General features: G+C 47.5%; 1 protein-coding gene across 2 annotated transcripts; it reads left to right on the plus strand.

Moving 5' to 3' along the window:
- The first annotated feature begins 3099 nt into the window (after positions 1–3099).
- Positions 3100–6090, plus strand: LOC134375160 (glutathione S-transferase P). 2 transcript variants are annotated; one of them, XM_063093374.1, is made up of 7 exons: positions 3100–3241; positions 3534–3569; positions 3873–3979; positions 4155–4242; positions 4608–4711; positions 5536–5643; positions 5823–6090. In XM_063093374.1, coding segments are annotated over exons 1-7 (633 nt in total). In that variant the 5' UTR covers positions 3100–3240; the 3' UTR covers positions 6012–6090. The 2 variants fall into 2 exon arrangements, with proteins under 2 accessions (XP_062949444.1, XP_062949443.1); XM_063093373.1 differs by having other exon boundaries at positions 3101–3245.
- Positions 6091–16579: the final 10489 nt, after the last annotated feature.

The raw sequence follows: 16579 nt of genomic DNA on the forward strand, positions 1-16579 counted from the left end.
GTGAGGTGTGTGCATGTGGGTTTGAGGGTGTGTGACAGTGAGCGTGTGTGAGTGTGTATGTGTGTTTAAGGGGCTGGGGGTGTTATCTTTGAAAGGGCTGCATGGGCCGGCCCGTGGTTCACTCGGGAGAGTGTGGTGCTGATAACACCAAGGTCACGGGTTCGGATCCCATATAGGGATGGCCGGTTGGCTCACTGGGTGAGTGTGGTGCTGACAACACCAAGTCAAGGGTTAAGATCCCCTTACCAGTCATCTTTTAAGAAAAAAAAAAAAAAATGAAAGGGCTGCAGAATTTGCCACAGGGAGAGAATGTAGCAGAAAGATAACTGCTCACACTGTTTCTGATATAAAAACGCAATGTTTCTTTGCTTTATTTTTTTTTCTTTATGTAGCATTGAGGACCCGGGAAGGCAAATTTCAGGCTGCTTTTAGCTCAAGTCTAATGAGCAGATTAAGCTCTTCTGGAAGAAAAAGAAGAAAAGAGATTTATGTGTTAAGGGATAAGAGTGTGTTGGCAGGACCCAAGGGAAGAAGTTGGTGAGTGTGTGTGGCAGTAAGGGAGACAGAGACACTTGAGCCTAGACCCCTGGGGCCAGAACCTGGAGAGTGTTCTCTGGGCTGAACACACTGCAGATGGCTACCTGGCCCAGCCCTCCTGTGGGTGAGAACTTCACCTGTCTGTCCCCAAACAGTGCCTGTTGCTGCCTGTACCACCTCTGGCTGGTCCAGTCCCAGAGGGTGCCACCCTGTCATGCTATGCCCATCCCCCACCACTTGACTGTGGCGGGGAGCAGCCCCCATGCCAGCCCTTTGGGGCTCCTCTGAGTTTGTGACAGCCCCCAGGTGAACTCACAAGCTCCACATTGGTGCAGGGCCTCCTCCTCCCAAACCTTTCTTCCTACTCTGCTCAAGGGCACTGCTATCTTCTGGGGGGAAAGGACTGTTTCATTGTCCACATATAAAGTTATCCTACAATTGATGGTGATTCTTCAAGCTTCCTCCCCCTGAAGAATCACTGCTTTGGGTGGGGTAGGGGTACAGGGTCAAAGATGAAGAAACAAGGTGTCAGTCCTTGGGATGGAACCAGCTCTCCTAACTCTAACCCGTCACTTGCCTGAGCTCCTGTCTGGGTTTTCCCTCTGCTTATTGGGGACACCCCCCACCCCCAGGAAGCCCAGCAGGGAAAACAGCACCTCCCCACCTCAATGCTGCCTCTCCTCCCAGGTCTCTAACTCAGGGAAGGAGGGAACTACTTGGTCTCCCTTGAGGCCTCCTTCCTGCTCAGCCACCAAGTGCAGAAGCTTCCACTAAGGTGCGTTTGGAGAATTTGCCCAGGGCCCTACTCAGGCCAGCCCCTCCTAAGGCCTGCCTCCCCTGCCGCCTCGGTCCATTCGGCCAGCGCTACTGAAAGGGAATCACAGCTGTAGCCTACTTGGGCTGTCAAACCCCAAAGACTGTGTGCCAGGAGACCGAAAATTGGGACTAACTTGGTCAAACAACAAACCCAGCCTTAGAGCTGCCAAAGCCGAACCACAGGCCTCTCTCTCATTATCAAGTATTTCCCAACCTGTTCTATTTCTACAAACTGCCAGGAGCACGTGGGAGTGGAGATGCGCAGGTGCCAATGTGACACCAGGCTGGGATTGGGTCACAACTTCCACTCTGACATTAATTCAAATACCACTGATCTTTTTATCTTACATGATAACAAGATATATAAAGTATTCCCATCAGAATGGTCAGGGCAATGTGGGCTTGCATACCTGGCTCCTTCTGTCCTTCCAGGTACTTCCTTAAATGCCAGCAAAACTACAAACGAGGGCTCCTGCATTTGTAAAGCTGTGTCACCTAGACTTGTCAGATGAGAAGTCACAGAGAACCCGCTTGTGTATCGCCACTACCAGTTCTTTACAGCACTGAGGATGTTATTCCCAGGCTTTGGAATTTACGACTTAGAAAAGGCAATCCTGAATCTTTCCATGGTAACGGAGTTCAGTATCCCCATGCTGACACTGGAACACTCCCATCAGAAGTTAATAATTTAGCCTCCGCTGTACTCCAAAATCAGGCCCTGGACACACAGACTGCCCAGTGAGGAAGAGCCTGTTCAATCACCGGCAGAAAAGGCTGCTTCCCTCCTGAACTGGGCAGGACACATGGAGTCCGCTTGGCCCTTTTCTTTTTTTTTTTTTTTTTTTTTTAAAAAAGATGACCGGTAAGGGGATCTTAACCCTTGACTTGGTGTTGTCAGCACCACGCTCACCCAGTGAGCTAACCGGCCATCCCTACATGGGAACCGAACCCGTGGCCTTGGTGTTATCATCACCACACTCTCCCGAGTGAGCCACGGGCTGGCCCCCGCTTGGCCCTTTTCAAAAGAGAAGATGAACACTCTCCAGCAGACAGACGTGGCTCAACCGTGTTACTGGACTGGCCTCCTCCTGGGTTTGGAGGCTGGTTTGATGGGGTTTGGGGAAAGGTGCTTCGATTTGCTCTTTTCTGTTCATTCACTCTCATTCTCATCTGGACACGCCACCCCAAACTCTGGCATCGTGGTACCTAGGGTATTTTGAGCTGAAGGCAGTTGAAAGACAGCAAATGCAGGGAGAGGCTTTCTCTGGCCTCCTCCTACCTGCCCGAAGGCAGTTCTTCCCAAAGCAACTCAGCTGCCAGTCCCTTCCCAGGAGGCGCATGGGCCAGGGACCATAGGCTCTTATCACAGGAGAGGAGACCAGGAGTCCTCACGAGCCCCAGGAGAAACTGTCACGACCTGTCACATCTCGCATTTACTCCTGTCAGGGCCCATTCCTCTTTCCTAAAAGCCATTAGCTCTCCCCTAAATTGCTGACATCCGCCCGCCCCTTTCCCGAGAGGATGCATAAGCTCCCCACGCTCACCACTTTGGGGTGTTCCTTCCTTATTCGCTGTGATGCCTCGGGGCACCTAATCACTCGTGACTTTGCTCCTGCTGATCCGCCTGTCGTCCGTGCACTTAGACCCAGCTGCGGGTCCCAGCAGGGCGGAGGCAGAGTCCCGCCCTCCCTGCAGCGGGCGCCTGGGCGGGCGGGTGTCGCGGCGGAAGGGGCGGCCGCTGCGGGTCCCCGCCAGCCTGCGCGGTGACTCAGCGCCGGGGACGGGGAGGGGCGGGACGACCCTTATAAGGCTCGCAGGCAGCTGGGCCCGGGCACGAGCTCCGCTCCCGCCGCCGCCGTCCGCGCCGCCGCTGTCTACACCGCCGGCAGTGAGTGAGTCCGCGCAGCCGGGGCCCCCGGGGGCTGGGGCGGTCTGGAGGGGCCCCGCGGTCTGGAAGGGGCCCCGGGGCGCTGGGAGCTCCCAGCAGCAGGCCCGACCCCAGCATCCGGCCGGAGCTTCCGGAAGGGCTGGGACACGGATCCCAGGGGACCCAGGACGTCCCCAGCGCGGAGCTGGGGAGCGACTCCAGAGCAGGGCCGGGCCCGGGGAGGGCAGGCGGGTGCTGTCCCCCGGGCTTCCCTTCTCCCGCGCTCTAACAAGCTTCTCTTTGTCCACTCCAGTGCCGCCCTACACCATCATCTACTTCCCAGTGCGAGGTAGGGGCCTGCGACTGGGAGGGACGGGGGCAGGGGCTGGGAGCTGCAACCCGCGCTCCGCTCCCCCTCCCAGGAAAGCACCCCCCTCCCCCCCGGCCCTCCGTCCTGTGCGTGCAAGCCCGGGCCTCCTTCCCTGCCACCGACAGCTTTGTCATGCATGGTCCCCTGCTCAGTGTTTAGTGAAACATCAGAGGAGTCGCTATTCCCAGGTCCCCTCCCTGCACTCCTGACCCCTCCCCAGGTTGCAGAGGCCGGGTCTCGCCCCACCCCCACACCCGTGACCTGCCCTCCCCTACTCTGCAGGGCGTGGCGAGGCCATGCGCATGCTGCTGGCCGACCAGGGCCAGAGCTGGAAGGAAGAGGTGGTGTCCATAGAGACCTGGCAGCAGGGCTCACTCAAGGCTTCCTGTGTGAGTGACCTGTGTGAGGGACCGTGTGAGTGACCTGTGTGAGGAACCTTGTGAGGGACTGTGTGAGTGACCTATGTGAGTGACGGGTGGGGGCAGAGGCTGGGCCTTAGGGGGCTGGGCCTAGGGTAGGGGGCAGCCAAGCTCAGTGCCCCTCACTGAGCCTTGTCACCCCCAGCTGTATGGGCAGCTCCCCAAGTTCCAGGACGGAGACCTCACCCTGTACCAATCCAATGCCATCCTGCGTCATCTGGGCCGCACCCTCGGTGAGTACAGGGGTGAGAGAGCACTGCCCTCTGAGCCTCTGCCACGTGTATGGAGCTGCCCCACAGCTCTCCAGTGTGGAGGAAACGGCGATGCTCAGAGTTCCGCCGTGTGCCCGAGGCCTGGCCCACGTCTGCCTGCAGTCCTCGCCCCAGGCCAGGCTGCCTCCCCCTGAGCTCTGAGCTTAAGCTCTGAGCTTCAGCTCTGAGCTTCGTGTCAGGCTCAACTGTTCCCTCCCTCCACGCACATCCTCTTACCCGCTGGGGCTGCGGCCCACAGACAGCCACATGGTCTGCCAGCGGGCAGCGGGTGGGTGGCATGTGTGGGTCAGGCGGTCAGTCATGCTGTCTGCTCCGCTGACCCCCAGGGCTCTATGGGAAGGACCAGAAGGAGGCAGCCCTGGTGGACATGGTGAACGACGGCGTGGAGGACCTCCGCAGCAAATACGTCGTCCTCATCTACACCAACTATGTGAGATGGGCACCAGGGGTGGGCACCGGGGGTGAACGAAGAAAGGGGCTGCTTGTACCTGCAACCCCCACTCCTCACAGGGCTCTGGCTGACCCCTCCCTCGGTCAGGGAGCCAGGGCTGGGTCGGGCTCTGTGCTGGGGGCAGGGCGGTATGGGCAAGATGCCCCCCTCACCCTCACTGCCTGGGGGAGAGCCTGCCAAGCAGAAGCATAGGAGAACGGGAGACATCCAGCCAGCGGTGGCTCCTGGTGGCCTCGGTCGGGGAGGGCTTCCTGGAGCAGGCAGAGGAGGAGGAGGATCTCTAGCCAGTTTCTGGAAGGAGGTGCTGGCACTTTCAGATGAACAAAGCGTGCAGACACGGAGCACATTTGGGGACCCAGGACCAGATTAGCAGAGGCAGAGCGTGTGTGGTGGGGAGTGAGTAGATGGAGATGGGGGAGCAGGGGCAGGCCCAGGTCCTGAAGGCCTTGAACCCACTGATTTGGGCTCTCCTGAGGGCAGTGGAGGTCATCGAGGAGTCTAAGCAGGGCTGTGTCTGAAGGTGAGGTCTAGAAAGGTCCTCTGGAGGAGCCAGCTCTGAAGCCTTTGCAATAATCTGGTAAGAAATACTAGCAGGGGTGGAAAGGCTAAGTGGCGTAGAAAAGAATTAGCAGCTGAAATGGGAAGGATGCGGTCGTAGCCTGGGTGTCAGGAGCGAGCAGAGGAGCATCCGGGCTCCAGGCTCCAGGCTCCAGCCCAGTGGGCAGCGCTGTTCACTGAGACGGGCAAACAGCTTGGGTGGTGTGAGGCTGGGGGGATAATACATGGTGGCATCTCTCTGGCAGGACACAGGCAAGGATGATTATGTGAAGGCACTGCCTGGACACCTGAAGCCTTTTGAGACCCTGCTGTCCCATAACCAGGGAGGCCAGGCCTTCATCGTGGGCAATCAGGTGAGCATCTCGCCCTGTCCTGCCCCTTTTCGCCATCCTCTTATGGAGGGAAACAGTGTGAGCCATTCATTCAGCAAAGTGAGGCAGACCTAGGGATGGGCTCAGTTTCCGCACCCACTGCCCCACCCCCACCTGACCTGCTCCTGCTGGCTGAGTCCCTGCCATCCCCTGCCCTGCAGATCTCCTTCGCTGACTACAACCTGCTGGATCTGCTGCTGACCCATCAGATCCTGGCTCCCCGCTGCCTGGACACATTTCCCCTGCTCTCGGCCTATGTGGCACGCCTCAGCAGCCGGCCCAAGATCAAGGCCTTCCTGGCCTCCCCTGAGCACGTGAACCGCCCCATCAATGGCAATGGGAAACAGTGAGGGCTTGTGGGACCCTCAGGAGGAGCAGGGGCTGCTTGCCTCCCTTTCCCCAGGACCAATAAAATTTCCAAGAGGGAAACTGTGCTGTGAGCATGTTTCTTGGGAAGGGGGCTCTGGGACCCTCAACAGTCAGGCTGGGGGGAGGGGTAGCGCAGAGGACCAGGAAACTTGAATCCTAAAACACAATCAGTGCCTCCCTGGAGCCCTCAACCCCATCTATATTAATGAACTTCAGAAATAGGAAAAGAAGGGCCAGCCCGTGGCTCACTTGGGAGACTGTGGTGCTGATAACACCAAGGCCATGGGTTCGGATCCCTATATAGGGATGTCCCGTTAGCTCACCTGGGAGAGCGTGGTGCTGGCAACACCAAGTCAAGGGTTAAGATCCCGTTACTGGTCATCTTTAAAAAAAAAAAAAAGAAAAACACACTTAAATTTCAGTACAAAGTGCAGGCTGGCTCAAGAGAGTGAGCAGCCGCTTAAAATAAGTTTGATACAAAGTAAACTATGCACACCTCAGCCAGCCAAGTGCAGGTTGTCTCCAGGAAAGTGAGCAGCACCCTTGTCTTCGTTGGGATTTGGTTTTATGGCTTCTGCATCTAATAAATTTTCAGTTAAGGGGTGGCTCCCAGTTATGTAACATTTAGTCTTGCACATGCTCAGTCGGTCTCTTCCTGGAGCAGGTTCATGGGTCAGACCTTATCACATGCACTAGGCATATTCAAGAATATTCTGTACTCTCTATTGAGCATGCCCAGCCACTGGATTTGCATAAGCCAGCCCCTTGTGGTCTCATTTTCCCTGTGTTGGTGCTGGAAGTAGGTCTAACTCTCTCCAGGGGAGAGCTCAGAAGAGGGGGCCTGAGACCTCAGGGAGTGGCTGGAAATCCAGAGGCATGTCCTGAAACCTGAACCCAGGGAAACTGAGCACCTTCTATATCATTATGGAAAGGTCTAGTTGGATAGCATTTAGTCCATCCATTAAACAGTCATGCACTGCATAACGACTTTTTGGTCAACGAAGGACTATGTATATAATGGTGATAATAATATGGTATTTTTAACTGTACCTGTTCTAAGTTTAGATACGGAAAAACTTGCCATTATGTTACAATTGCCTACAGTATTCAATACAGTAACATGCTGTACAGGTTTGTAGCCTAGGAGCCATCGGCTATACCATATAACCTAGGTGTGTAGTAGGTTATAGCATGTAGGTTTGTGTAAGTACACTGTATGATGCTTGCACAATAATAAAATGATTTTTCATTATTTCATTAATGACACATTTCTCAGAATGTATCCTCATCAATAAGCAATGCATCACTTTACAATCACCAAACAGTGGGGACAGCCCCACATATGGGCCAGAAAAACCACAAGTAATGCTTTGAAAGCCATTCCTACCTGCACTGAGTGGTCAATCATCCAGACCTGCAGACAAAAGAAAGATGAATCTGTTACTGATTTCAAAGCCCACTTGGAGGCTCTTTCCTTAGGGCATTCCAGTCAACCCAACCATCTATATCTGCCATCTTTGTAAATGGACTCTCCCCTGGGGGCTGGGGGAACAGATAGGGAAGGAAGCTACAGCTTTAGCTAAGTTAGCTGAACATTTTGAAAGGATCTTAGAACAAGATAAGTATATTAGTCCGTTTTCATTGCTTATAACAAAGGGCACTGAACTGGGTGATTTATAAAGAAAAATGAAATTTATTGCTTACAGTTTCTGAGTCTGGGAAGTCCAAAGTCCATCTGGTGGTGGTGACAGTGCCCAGGGGCCTCACATTGCAAGATGGTGGAAGCAGAGAGAACAGAGAGAGAGCAAGAAAAACTCTTCTTTTAAAGCTCTCAGAACCACGCCCCTGACCACCTTTTTTTTTTAAAGATGACTGGTAAGGGGATCTTAACCTTGACTTGGTGTTGTCAGTACCATGCTCTCCCAAGTGAGCCACGGGCTGGCCCCCAGACCACCATTTTTAATCCATTTCACTGCTGTGCAGTCCTACAATCCAATGACCTCTTCAAGGCTCCACCTTTCAATTACCAAAATAGGATTTCCCACCCTCTTAAACAGTCACAGTGGGGCTTAGTTTCTAATACATAAAGCTTGGGGGACACAATTCAAGCTTCCATGAGTTTTGGGGGGACATAATTCAATCCACCTCAGTAAGAAACAAAGGCTTCCAAATTAATGGCCTTGAAATTACAGCAACTCCAGGGCCACCAACAACCAAGAATGACACTTGAACTTCTAATAAGCCACTCTTAAATCAGCAGTTTATCTGTTTCTGTCTTTGTATGTACAAGGGTACTTCAAAAAGTTTGAGAAATAGAATTAAGAGATAATATGGATCTTTTCATGTGTTAGGTTTGGTGAGACAGAGAAAAGGAAGAGAGAGGGAGAGAGAGACCCGAGCCAGGCACTATTTCAGCCAAGAAGCTTTATTCACCAGCATGGAGGGGAGACCGAGTTAGATCAGCTCCCCTGAACAAAGGAAAGCAGGGGTTTATAAGCCTTTGAGGGTTCTGGCAGAGTAATGGGCAATTTCAAAATCAGTGGTGTGCAAGGTAACAAAGCCCTTGTGGTCCACAAACATCTGCTCAGTTAGGGCATAGGCTTCTGATTAGTGTCACCACTATTTCAGTACAAGGCGTTCCAGCCCCAAGCCTGCTACTGCAGCCCACAAGACGTTCCTTTGATAACGGTTATGTTTACCCCTTCCCAGGAGAGACATTTCGCTGACCAGTTCCCAGAGCAGAGAAGGGAAAGAGGAGGGGGAGGGGGGCGGAAAGTTGCTTGGCATGGCTGTGCTGATGTTAAGCTGGCCCTGAGGCCTTAATTACCATGAACTTTTTGAAGTACTCTCATATGTCTGTATATTATGTATATGTGATATTTTCCAACTAAGCCAATTTATAAAATCCAATAAGGGAGTTCTATTCCAATTGACTTGAGAGAAATGAGTACTTATATAAGTGAACTATTTCTCAAACTCTCAGAAATACAGAAACTGACCCAAATGATTTTTTTTTTCATTTGGTGCTTTAGGTACATCGTTCATAAATAAAGCTACTTAAAATTTTTCATAAAACAAAAAATAGACCTGTTTTCAGAATTGTCAGTTTTTCCTGGGTTGCTTGTTAGACAAGTCTGTGTTATCTCTGCTAGATATTTAAGACCATAAAACGATAAAGTCAACATAAGAGCAAAACGTGCAATAAAAATGAATTGCTTGATGCATGTCAGTGTGGAAATGAAAAGAGAGAGAGAAACCATGTTTAACTTTTTAGTTTTTTTGCTTCTGTGATATTTTTGAATACTTGCCTAATTTGTCAATGAAAATAAAATAACTTAAGATGATGGTGTAGGGGACGGAATATTTTCCCTCTGCTCTCTGAGGGTTTGATAACCAAGGCTGTGAAATAAACTGACAACAGGAGAAAAGGTGTACAGATTCACTGTGTGCACAGGGGCATCACAGGAAACGTGAATACCCCCCAAAAAGAAAAAAAAAAAAAACAACCAGTGAGATTTAGGGGCATATATACTCTTTTATAGGAGAGGGGAGAGTAAATAATTTGGGGGAAAAATGAATGGGCCTTCAGAAGAATAAATGACAGTCTGTGATGAAGTTTGCTTGGCGTGGTGTTGACTTCAAGCATCCTCTCCTGTGATAGGAGGTGGTCTTCCCTGGTTGGTGGGGCTCCTGGGAGGGGACTGATGACAGCTGAGTTCATTTGGAGGATGTGTTTTTAGACAGGTGAGAGGAGTCCAGAGAAAGCTTTTCCCTGCATTTGCTGGTTTTCAAGTGCCTTCAGCTGGAAGAGATCCATACATCAATATATCAAAGTGGCATATGTTGGGATGGCATTTCCTGACCTCCTTCTATATCTAGCTTTGTTTAGTGAGTAATGAAATGTTTATGAGCAATTCAAGCATAACTGTTAAGAACAAGTAAATGAGGTAAATGTAAATGGAATAAAAGTTTATAGATTAAATTTTCAAAAGAAATTATGTTTTATAAAATATGGCTATTTGAAAATAGATTTAAATATATTTTTGGTAACTTGAAACCTTAAAGCTATGTTATGTTAAATTAAGTAATAGATAGTCATTAAATGTCTTAAGACATTTCCAAGTATGTTAAAATACTGAACCATTAATTGCTGAACATATGTTTAAATTAGCATATTTTGTTTTTATACAGTCTAGAGATGCTAAATATGTTTGGGTCTGTTCATAAACCTGAAAGACTATGTCACGAGGAAACATGTGTTTGTAGGAATTATGAAGTGGTGTTCACCTACAGAATGCTGATATAAAATACTTAACAATGCTTATTGGTTTTTACCAGAAATTAAGATTACTAAGGATTAAAAGCCTAATTAATATATGGTAATTAAAACTAGAAATAATAAGGGAGGGAAACACTCAATATATGAAGAAAGTCAGACGTGTTTTATAAATGAAGTTATAAGGTACGAGGATGTGCTTTGCTTAAGGGAAAAAAGAGTAATTTTTGTTCTAGAGGACATACTAAATGGCTATAAGAAAGTTGTAGAAGGTTTGTGAAAAAGAAATTTCGAAAAAAGGAACTTTATGTGCAGCCAAGCTGGCTAAGAGTGGACAGATTTATCTATAGGGTTTTGTTAACATTAGCTTTAGTATTAACAGTACAGTGATGCAGAACTAGAGTTCGGTCTTCTCTGTTAAAATGGTAAAGTTTTCCTGGAGCGCTGGTCTGAGACGGTGAAGGTTTTTTTTCTTCACCCTTTTCAGTGATTTGCCTAAGGGGAAAACAAAAAGAGCGATTTTCCTCTTATCAAGCTAATTTCTTGTGCTTTATGTTGTCTTTTATTACATCTTTTGATTACTTAAAGAAACTGAGTCTTTTTTGAAGATTTTTACAACGACATAACTTTTCTGTGTTTGCCTTTAATTATTTCACAGTAATCACAGACCCTGTCTAATCAGGTGTTATAAGCCTTTTGATATATTTTTTTTTTTTTTTTTTTTTTAAAAGATGACCGGTAAGGGGATCTCAACCCTTCGCTTGGTGTTGTCAGCACCACGCTCAGCCAGTGAGCAAACCGGCCATCCCTATATAGGATCCGAACCCGTGGCCTTGGTGTTATCAGCACCGCACTCTACCGAGTGAGCCACGGGCCGGCCCTAGCCTTTTGATATTTTTAACAAACTTTCCAAAAGTCAAATTCTAAATTAAGTCTTTTTGACCTTGAACTAGCTTTGGAATGTTCCAGAGGACCCCTGGAATATCTCAAAGGAATTATAAAAAAAAGCGATATTAAGTAAGTAGGCTTATTTGATATGTTAAATTAGATAAAAAGCGTTGTCAAATAAGAAATGATGTATAACCTTCTTTGAGCTGTATTTACAGGGATATGTGACTAATACATGTTCAGACTTTTGATCACAGCCATTTATGTCTGTCATCCACACACAGTTACTTTTTACTTTGATACTTCTCTGAAAACGTTTGCAATCAGCCACAGTCCAAAGTTGCTTCTTCTTCAAAGAAATTTATGGAAAGGACCCTGACAAGTACAGATTTCTGATAGCTTTAAGATCATATCCTTGGACTGGGTAAAAGAATTGAAATGTTTAACTTTTCTCCCTACCTGATCCCTCCAAAATTCAGAAACTATTAGTGAGTATTCTTTTTTTTTTTTTTTCTGAATGGTAAGGGGATCACAGCCCTCAACACGGTGTCGTCTGCACCACACTCAGCCAGTGAGCGCACCGGCCATCCCTATATAGGATCCGAACCTGCGGCCTCAGCGCTCCCAGCACCGCACTCTCCCGAGTGAGCCACGGGGCCGGCCCCTTATTTTCGTGGCAATATAATTATTTGCATAAGTTCAACAAGAATCTGTTCTCTTCATAAGAGGATATGATTGGAAACATTTGTTATATTACCAAGGCTTTGGTTGGAATGTCATATTTGAAAATGTACATGGACTACCTGGCTTCAGGGGCTCCCATCCTATGGTGAGTAAATTGTAGGCCTAGGAACCTTAAGATATTCACCCAAAATTCACCCAAATCTGTAGGTGTCACATATGCAGCCTGATGGCAAGTCCTTCATGGGTTTCCTTGACCTTTTATTTTTTGGTGGCTGGCCAGTAACAGGAATCGAAGCATGGATCTTGGTGTTACCAACTCCACGCTCTAAACAACTGCGCTAACTGGCCAGCCCAGCTTCTTAGTCTCAAGAGTTTTTTTTTAAAAACGAAACTAAGATTTCTTGTAATAAGCTCCAGCACCTTTGTGGTCATTCCCTATTCTTGCTGCAGTTATGTAAATAATCAGGCCGTCTTTAATGAGACTAGACCTATTTTACAAACAAATTGGTCTTATTGTGATTATCTGCAATCATTTGTAGAAATTATCTATAGAAATGGGGGTGACTGTAGGGGAAAAAATTATGCTTCTTAAGAAAACTATAGTACATCTGTTATTAGATTGTAGCCCTATTTATTGTTTTTCAGTTTTTATTATCTGTAGACTGGACTGAATCAATTTTTCTATGTTCTTCCAATCCAATTTTCTACCACTTTTCTGACTTGGAATCATTAAAAACAAGAATTGTTCTGTTCCTGAAGCCCTGCAAGCTGGAGACAACTTGATGCAAATTTCAGAAGACGACCCTCATGCCTGATATGTGGACGTCTCAGGGAGTTTACTGTGATGTCCAATGCCATAGCCAGAGACACTCAGACTACCAACCAGGAGAATACGCTCTGAGCTCCAACCTAGAAATGTTTTTGATTCAAAGCCCCCAGACCCAGAGACTGCGTTTATAGTTTGTTCTAGTCATTAACTTTTGTTTTTCTTTTGTTTCCATTGTTAAAAAATTCTAATTGGGGGCCATTAGACTGGGTGGCTCTAGCACTTTAAATTCCTATGTAAACAATCCAAAAGCCCAGTGTCAACCGTAAGATGAAATTAGACACTGTACCATTCACCAACTAACCCTGAACTATGGACCTTCCACCCCAACCAATCACAATGTTTTTTTTTGTCTTGTGTCTGTGAACACTTTATAAAAATTTCCCCTCATGCCCCTCCCAGCAAGTGCTAGTCTGGTGCCATCTGGTACTACCCTGATTTATGAAGTACTGAATGCTCAAAAAACTCTTTAAAATTTAAATGTGGTTAAGTTTATCTTTTAACAGAACATTGAGATGAACGGGGAAACCTACTGTAGGAGTACTGGTGTTGGCAATTATTATTATTTTTTGTTTTGGCTTTGTCAATTAAGGTGGCAGCTTTTGTCAACTAGGCAGGTGTGGGGACATGCCTGCTGCCGCAGGGTCCAATTGACATGAGACATACCAGGATTCTTCAAAAAGTTCATGGTAAGATACATGGTATCTTTGAATGCTACAGGACTGTTCTGAGAGGCAAAAGACTGTCCTACAATACCTGCTGCAATCCAATTATTTTTATGGCAATATAGATGAAAGGGTTTGTCAAAATTAGATAAACTGAGAGCAGGGGGTGTGGACAGTGTCAATGTTAAGGCTTCAAGGACGTTAATGCCAGGGAATGGGCTCTGAGATAGTATCTGGGCAAAGAGTGTTACCGACAGGCCAGGCTCAGCTTGCCCTCTCGCATTAAACAAATGACCTGAAAGTCCAAAAGTTGGTGCAAGAATTGGAAGGTTTATTCAGATTACTGGTACTCAACTAAATGTCTAACCAAGCAAACAAAGAGAAAAGAGGAGCAGTGGGGTCCAGTTTAGCCTAGTCCTTATCGGTGGGGCCAGCCTATTCCATTAACAGTAATTGATAAAAGCAGTTCTCCCCACTGTTTTCAACATAAAGAAGAAAAGTATCAACTAGATTTAAATCAGAGAAACAAAGCCTAGCTGGGAGCCCTCCAGGGTGCACCTGTACAGACGTGGATACAATCCAGCCAAACAGAAGAGGGCTCAGAAAATCAGAGAAAGGTAAAGAGAATAAAGCACTGCCTTGTCAGAATTTAGGCCAGGGACTCCAGGAGAGATCTACCAGCAGCAGAGACACGGGAGCAAAATAGTCCCAGTGGCCACTTGCCTCTTGCAGCTAGAGTCTTCTCTGGTGCCCAAAGCTTTCCAAGTTTTTGCCAATGATTAAATTAGGCTCTCAGATTCCAAAATCATAGAAATGAACAATGTACCCAACAGTAAAGCAAGCAAAGCTTTATTAAAAGAGGAGATAGACTTATGCATAAGGGGGAGGTAGCGACAGTAAAGCTAGTCCCCCGGGAGGGAGCTGTTCAGGGTCTTTTATAGGGAAAGGAGTTAAGGGGTGGCAGGCAGCATCACTGGAGGTGGTCCATTCTGTTCTTCCTGGTTGCCTCACGGGTGCATGCTCAGTAGGCAGTGGTGTTCATCATTGTCACCCCAGGAGGGTCATTGTAGCAGTCACCTTGATGCTTTGTGCACAGATGGGAATTCCTAAAGGGGTCTTAAGGTTAGTCTGTAACTCCTACAATTATAGTAAACAAGCCTTGGGGAGGGGTTTTACAACTCAGTAAATATCTGTTTTCTCTCTTATCTTAGTCTAATTTGTCGGGGCAGCCCATGGGGTAATCATTTGCCCTGGGGGTGTCATGACTGAGGAGTGGAAAAGTAACAAAGTGTTTTCTGCAGGGAAAATGGAGTCAGTTTGGTTCACAGGCCTGGCCTTACTCTGTCTCAAGAGCATACAGAAGTTTAGCAAGGCAGCAAAATTAGGAATCCATTGGTGGCAATGACTAGCTTCCCCTAGAAATGTGTGCAGCTGTTTTTTCATTTTGGGGAGAAGGTGGATAAAATCGAGGCTAGGAATTTTAGAGTGAGGTTTTGAATGCTCTAATGTCAGTAACAGCTGATTGCCCACACTGCAGCTTAGATCTGTACGGCCTTGTTCAGCTACTGCCTTTAGGAGAGTGAGGGAATCTATTAGGAGCAGTTGCCTAGTTCAGTTACAATGTAAAGGGTCAGCAACATACTAAGTCGGCTTTAAGGACATGGGAATACATGAGGGGTGTGGGGAAAATAGGATAATTTAGTCAGGCTCCCTTGGCTCAGGTCTGGTTGGGGGTCGAGCAGCACATTTCTTGTAAACAAATTGTGTATGGGTGCAGTTAGTGCGCATGTGCGCCAATGTATCTTTTTAGTTTTTGCTTTTGTGTGTTCTTCAGTTTGTGAAGCAAGCTGGCCAGCAGAGCTCAAGTAGAGCATGTTTACTCTGCTGGCAGCTGCTCAGTTTCTCTTTGGACTTTGCCAGTAGCAGTTGAGTTTCTTAGTTTCTCTGTGGACTGCTTAGCTTATAGTGTTGTGTGTGCTGAATAAAGACTCCTCTTTCTTCAATGAAAGCTCCAAGAACTTTTTTGCCTGTTGCCTAGCTCATAGACCTGCATATGAAGGGTTTGTGAGTGGGCTCGAGGGATCTGTGAGCTCCAGACCCTAGCCCTAGCTCTACAAGGGGGATTCACAATATCCCTGAGGTATCCAAGTCCATGTTCATTGTCAGGGCTTCGTAATTTACAAGGTCTGCTGCAGTCTTTGTGGTGGGGTCCAGGTTACATTCACAGGGACATTGCATTCACAGGGGACTGATGTGGTAAGAATCCTTACCTTCTGCTGGCTTTTTGCCAGATGTCTCAGGATTTCTCTGCTGCAGTAGCCCTGAGTCAGTGAATCCCCTCTTTGTCACCAGAAACTGCAGGTGAAGCAAAATTTTACCTCTACTCTCCTAGGGTTCTTCAGCTGGGCCTGAGAATTAAATTGGCATGGGACAGATCAATAGCAAGAAAACATACAAATTTATTTAATATACATTTTATGTGGCATGGAAGCCTTCATAAAGAAGTGAAGACCCAAAGATGGACTTAGTGTTGAACACATATACTGAGTTGGACAAAGAGTAGTGTATTAGTCCATTTCTGTTGCTTATAACAGAAATACCTAAAAGTGCATAGAAGAAAACAAGATTCATTGCTTATAGTTTCAGAGGCTGGAAAGTCCAAAGTTCAAGAACACTTCCGGTGAAGTCCTTGGTGGTGGTAACAGTGACACAGGGATTTCACATGGCAGAATATGGTGGGGCAGAGAGAGAGAACTTCTCATGAACTCTTCTTTTAAAGCCCTCAGAACCACGCCCATGACCACCTTTTGATTACCATAATAGGATTTCCCACCCTCTTAACACTGTCCCAGTGGGGACCAATCCTCCAATACATTAAACTTTGGGGAGACACAATTCAATTCACTGCAAGTAGTAAATTTTGAAAAGGTACCAAGGCAAAGGGGCTTGGGCGATGGTAGTTAATTGGGTCTCAGAGAAGTGACGAGGAAGATGAGGGTTCATTTAATTAGGACAGATTTCCCTTGGCCTCAACATCCCATCCTTGATGATAGGAATGATATTTTCCCTCTGGTATAGGGAGGGCATCTTTTACATGGGAATTTCATCTCCTGCTTTTAAGAAAGAGAGGGAAGGTCAGAGTGACTTTCTTGAACCTGCTCTCTTTCTCAAGTGTCTGATCCAAAATAGTCAATGTGCCAGGGCAGCTTA

The sequence above is a fragment of the Cynocephalus volans genome, chromosome 4, assembly GCF_027409185.1.
Source record: "Cynocephalus volans isolate mCynVol1 chromosome 4, mCynVol1.pri, whole genome shotgun sequence".
NCBI lineage: Eukaryota > Metazoa > Chordata > Mammalia > Dermoptera > Cynocephalidae > Cynocephalus > Cynocephalus volans.